At 39.3% G+C, this 6,000-nt stretch overlaps 1 protein-coding gene across 2 annotated transcripts in view; it reads left to right on the forward strand.

Moving 5' to 3' along the window:
* VCL (vinculin) overlaps positions 1-3,874 on the forward strand; it is a 60,138-nt gene extending 56,264 nt beyond the window's left edge. For both annotated transcript variants that reach the window (XM_050336266.1, XM_050336275.1), the window contains 2 exons: positions 545-649; positions 1,303-3,874. In XM_050336266.1, the coding sequence (XP_050192223.1) occupies positions 545-649; positions 1,303-1,449 (252 nt within the window). In that variant the 3' untranslated portion in view covers positions 1,450-3,874. The remainder of the gene's footprint in view (positions 1-544; positions 650-1,302) is intronic.
* Positions 3,875-6,000: the final 2,126 nt, after the last annotated feature.

Genomic DNA, 6,000 nt, shown 5'->3' on the forward strand with positions numbered 1-6,000 from the left:
TTAGAGCCCCTAGGAATATATATTCTGTAAGGCTAGGATTTGATTGCATGTTAGGGGGAAGATGCTCATGGCAAAGAGGTTTTGAAAAATACTGGTAATACAAAATATAACTGAATAGTAATATTTCTGAATAGTACTGAAAAATACAAATACTGGTCTGTCCTAAGTCTACATTGTTTTGTGTTTCATCTACTCGTTCCTTTGCATGAAAGAACAGTAGCAGAAATATAACACTCCTCTAGTTTTTTTCAGTCTCAGCCAAATAAATATGCATCACGCCATTCCTAACCAAGCAGACCCCTGAGAAATATCTGGAAGAAAGGAAAAATGTTGACTGAACCCAAAAATTCCCACAACAAGTAAAATAAGACTCAAAGTATCCTACCAATGCTCATCAGAAAGTCTTGAAGGTTATAGGATCCCCTCTGTCTTATTCCTTTTCTAATAGTAAAAGAAAATAAAAAAGTTTATCTCAAAAAACTCCCAATAGATAATGTATTGGTTCAGTTCACAATGTGAAGTGTTTTTTATCCCCATCCCTTAGGTCTGTGAGCGAATCCCAACCATCAGTACACAGCTGAAAATTCTCTCCACTGTCAAAGCTACCATGCTGGGCAGAACTAATATCAGTGATGAAGAGTCGGAACAGGTAAGAGGTGTAAAAACTGTTGGGTAGCATGGAATTGTACATCAGTTTTGTGAGGAAAAAATATACAACATGCTCTCTCAGATGTGTTCTGCAAACTCAAGGTTTGGAAGCCTACCTTAGCTGTTCAGCTTGGTTTCTGGCTCAAAAGCTACAGTTTAATAGTGGAACAAGGCAAAAAGCTACTCTGTTCTGATGTTGCTATGAACAACTTGTTAATTTCCCTGATTTGGCAAAAAAAGCTGAGCGGCAGGCTGGAACGGGGAGGGGCAGGGGCGCCCTCGGGTGGATTCCGTGGAAAACGTTTATTTGCCAACACCATGTCGAGTCCCTGCAGCTCAGTTACCTTCCAAAAGCATCTTTTCAGATGAAATCCTGCAGTTTTGGCTTCTGATAAAGGTTATTCGACTTAGCGATGCTAAACTTTTTTTTTTAATTCAGATTTTGCACAAATATACAGGGAAGAACGGGGAAAGTCTTGTTTGTTTTGAGTCAGGGTAACACTTGCTGGTTTCCATAGACTAGTTGCTTTGTTTATTTTTTCTTAGCTTAAGTCAGCAATTACCTGAATTGTTTGTACTAAGAGTCTTTGTGCACAAAGGGTTTCCATGCTACTGTCCTAATGTTGATATATTGGAAATTCTTCTTCTTGACAGGCAACTGAGATGTTGGTTCATAATGCCCAGAATCTCATGCAGTCTGTGAAGGAAACTGTGAGAGAAGCTGAAGCAGCATCCATTAAGATAAGAACAGATGCTGGATTCACTCTTCGCTGGGTCAGAAAAACCCCATGGTATCAGTAAACACTTGCCACATAAGTATTGTTTTCTGTAACATAAAATGCCTTTTCTTGGAAACAGAAGAGATATATGAACAGCAAAAGGTGCTGTGTACATGAGCTTAAGATTAGCTTATGCTAATGCCCCATTCTAAGGGTATGAATTATAAAATAATGCATTTCAAATGTCTTTGGAACACATTTGATATGAAACACCTCAAATTTGCTGCCAACAGTAGACAGTTCTTATAATTTAATTTTTTTGTTTTGCTTTTCAAGATTCTCTTAGTGAATTCTGTACTCCCAGAAGCACATTTCAGTTATGCACTATATATTCCAGTAGTTTCCATGTGATGATATAAAACATGGACCTCACATTAAGCTTGCCTTGAGAGTTTAGGACACTGTTGTTTACTTGGCAGTTTTTTAGGGACAAATCATTGATACAGAAACATTCAACTTTCCAAGAGGATTTTAGCTGGCTGTTCTAAAACTATGCAGAAATGATGGTGTGGGGCTTTTAATTAAAAGAGGGGAGGTAGGGCAGCAGAACAGTTGTAAACTGAGGATTAAAATTCCATTTCTCAACTGATTTTTTTTTTGCTTTTGACTTTTGCCTGGCAACAGTACTTTAACAAAAACTGGAGCTGTCTCTGTCACCCTGTAGGTAGGCATTCCAGAACTCTCGTACTGTACTGAAATGTTTTGCAGAGGTTGTTCGTGGCACACTGTTGTCAACATGAAGCCTTATGGCTGGAGACCTTAAATCATGGGGCTCTCTCCTTGCTCAATTCAGCAATATATTGACCTGAAACATCCTGCTTCTCTTAAGCTGCCTGCATGTCCAGGACCGGAAACTGCCACATGCTGGCTCTTTCTTTTTGAAAACCAAACGAGCACATGCAATTGTTTCCCTCTTCATCTGATGTTATTCCAGCTGCTCAAGGAGGAAATTAAAAGATAAAGATACTCAATTAAACAAGACCTTTAACCTCACTGCCCTTGTTTCCAACAATGCATAAGCTTTTTGAATCCTGAGCTCTGCAGAGACATGAAGCCTTATTTAGTTAGTCTGATGGTCCCAGCAAATGGTGGTTCCTAATGCTACACATACCTCATTATTTTTACTGCTTTTGGAGTTTGGAGGCTGAAAATCTTTTTCAAGTTCTAGTAATAATGAATTAAACAAAGTGCTACTGTATCTTTAAAAAAAATCCCAAACAAAATGACAGTAAGACCCCCAAATTCCCCCCTCACTAAAATGGACTTGTGATGCTTTTATCCTTCCCTAATTTAACATGCCTTCATATCTATTTTATATATATATATATATATATGCATACACATTCATTTAATTGCCTTGTAGTCTCTTGGCATTTGACAGAAAGGAAAACTTGAGAATGAATGTCTATACTTGCAAGGAGTACTTGCAGACTTCTGCCCAAATCAGCACTGACATCATAATACCCTTGTGATTTGCTGAAAATTGTTGCATGATCAAACCACCTTGAATAGAAGTGTCCTTGTGGAAAAACTGCTCAGTCTTAACAGCTCAAAGGAAGAGACACAGCACAGTCAACTGTCCTTTACCTCTCTGCAACAGTTATTCTACACTTGGATTTCCTCCCCTCCACCCCCTTTCATTGCACTGTTATCTAAAAAGGGAAGTTAAACTGTTGATGATACATCTGTCTCAAAATGACCTCAGCAAGAGAAGGCACATGTTCGTCTTTTATTTGCTCCTTGTGTCTGGGTGTTATGAAATACGTGGTACTTAGGATCTTTCCTTAGTATTCTCTTCCTGCAGTCACCTGCAGTGGGAAGAGGAGGGAAGGAGTGCCAGAGCCTTAACCTGGATGCATTTGGTTGGTTTATACCAGATCTTTAACATAATTTTAATGTAGTAATTTCTATTTAATAGTAAATAACACTGAGTAAGTAGGGATTATTTTAAAGGGATTTTCTAAATAGTCTTCCTGTATTGCTTCTCAATGCTTCTCACATCCCCCTGTCCCAATTCAGGCTTCTCTGTGAGATTTTTTTATTTTAGCATCACTGTTTAGTTGCTTGACTGATATTAATGCAATATTACTAATGCCTTTAATACATAATTGTTTATGCCAAAGATCACTTTTTGTTTATTGATGAATGTTTGCAGGAGAGTTATGAATCATGGTTGCCTTTGATATTCTTCCAGAATGTTTGCTCTAAGTTCTCGAACTGTTTTGTAGAAGCTGAGATACTTGTCCACCTTATGCAATTACTGCATTTTTGAAAACTCTTGGTCTGCAGACCCAAAGTGCAGCAAAAATTTGAACAAGACCATGAATGTCACTTGGAAATGTTTTACCACTATAAAACTTTGTTTATAAACCAAAATGTATTGTATAGTCTAATGTTTTCAATCTTTCTTTGGTTCTGTTAAAACAATAAAAATGCATTTGTACAAATGTCAGCTTGTGGGTGTTAATGATAATGGAGCAGTGGATAATGCTGTAACAAGAAGAGCAGCAGAAATACTAAAGGAAAAGAACAGTTGTTTCTCCGTGTTCTGAACAGAAAAATGTAAAAGTTTCTCAAACACGAGAAGATTAAATGAAGTTTTTTCTGTCCTTTGTGCCTGTCAAACTAGTAATTAAAGAACTTACTGGAAGCTGTGTTCAGTGGCAGAAAACAGGAGTTTTTCCAAGGTCTGTTCTGTTACACCCAGACAAGGTTCTGAAACCTTGAAACCTGATCCTGTCAGTAAGGGAAGAACTGCTATTCTGCCCAGCATCTTGTTAATCTGAATTTTACTTCTCAAACTGAATGGAAGGGTGATTAGCGTGGAACCACTGTCCTACTTCCTTCACTCCTTCACCCTAGCAACTTCTCAAACAATTCCTCTTGCTAAAAATTTCTACCAGCACACATAACATTCTGACTTTGTGGAACCAATGTTTATTGGTGCTGTAGGACCAAATGTGCCCCCATAGTGCCAGGAGGCACCTGGGATTTAGTCATAGGTAAAATTCAGAGTTCTATACTGTTCACATGGTTCTCTCCTTATCTGAGAGATGAGAAGCTGACAGGCAGCCACCTTTGTCAGCATTGCCAGTGCTGGACATCTAGAGAAGGGGAGATCAAAACTTGGCAGTATAATTCCTGACTAATGACATCCTCTGATTCCCTAAGCTGTACTCTTGATACAGGTGCTGGTGCAATTTTTTTATTAACAGGAGAACAGGAACACAGTTTCCCTTCTGCAGAGTCTGCAGCTGAGCTTCCTGTGTTTGGAGAAAGGGGCAGGAAGTAGCACACCTTCAGCAAAAGGAATCACTCACACAACAGACACCATTTCTCTGACAAAGTACATCTCTGTGCTCAGGCTGGTTTCCTGCCAGGTGAGTACAATTCTTGTTGACAGCGAGTTCTGGAGGTGAGCTGGGAAGTATGGAAGTATGGATCAGAGCTTTCCCACAGACAGCAGCTCCTGTGTGTGCTTCCCTGGTGCCCCAGTTACAGTGGGCTGGCAAGGCTTGTTCTGTAACTGCTGAAGGGCAGTGCTGGTGTCGACTCGCCAGTCCTGATACCACCTCATGTTCTGTATCAGCACCGGAGTCAGTTCCCAAAGGAGATGGTGCAAGCACTTCCGGGCTGTTAATGCAGAGGAGCAGCTCCAGGTACTCAAACTTCAGCTTGGGACAATTACCAGTTACCTCTGAAGACAAGATTTCTTGTACAATTATAGTAACTGAAGGATATTAATTGCTGAAACACGGTGCAGAACATGGTAGGATGAGTAATGAATTCATGGATGTTTCTCCAGTGGAAAAAAGGCAGACTCAAAGGTTGGTAGCTTTTAATAACCAGCGTTATGTCTACAAGAATACAAGGCTTTCTTATTGTAAGTGCTGGTTCTTCATGGTGCTGTTTACTGTAATTTCAGAAATTCAGAATGGTTGTTTATGGCAAAAATAGGTTGTTTATACCCTAATGATATTATGCTAATTTTTTTTCTTACTGACTTGCTGCCAGTGTTCAGATGGGTTTCCCCTCCTTTTCCCCAGCTGATCATTTTTTGTCCCAGTATTTGAAATTTTGACTACTGATTCACTTTAGTTCCTGCTCTTCATCTCTAGCAAAGTTAGCACCTATTCATCAATTTCTGAGCCAAACAGGTTAGGGAAACAAAGGCTCTCCAGTATCCCCTCCTTTAATTCTGAATTTAGCCCCCTGTGTATGGACCAAATGCAGGGTTTGGAACCTGACGGGTACTGTGGAGCGTGTTTTGGTTTAAAGTGATTACAAGCTTTTTGGTGTACAATGAGAAGTTCAGTCAGCTTTGCATCCTCACTGTTGAGTCTTTGAAATGTCATAAACTAATAGTTGTCCTCCATTTAAAAATAAAAAATATGAAAGGGACCTCACCTGCCATGCTCCTAAACAGCTTTTTATAAACTCTAAGTAGCTGCACAGTGATCAAGTTCAGTAAAGATGCAGCAAATAGTCATTATTTAATTGTGTATCAGATGCCTCCTGCCTAAGAGCATTGAGAACCATTTACATCAGCATGAATATTTCACAAGATGAGACA

Source organism: Myiozetetes cayanensis, unplaced genomic scaffold (genome assembly GCF_022539395.1).
Source record: "Myiozetetes cayanensis isolate MyiCay16 unplaced genomic scaffold, myiCay2020 scf10, whole genome shotgun sequence".
NCBI classification, from domain to species: Eukaryota; Metazoa; Chordata; class Aves; order Passeriformes; family Tyrannidae; genus Myiozetetes; species Myiozetetes cayanensis.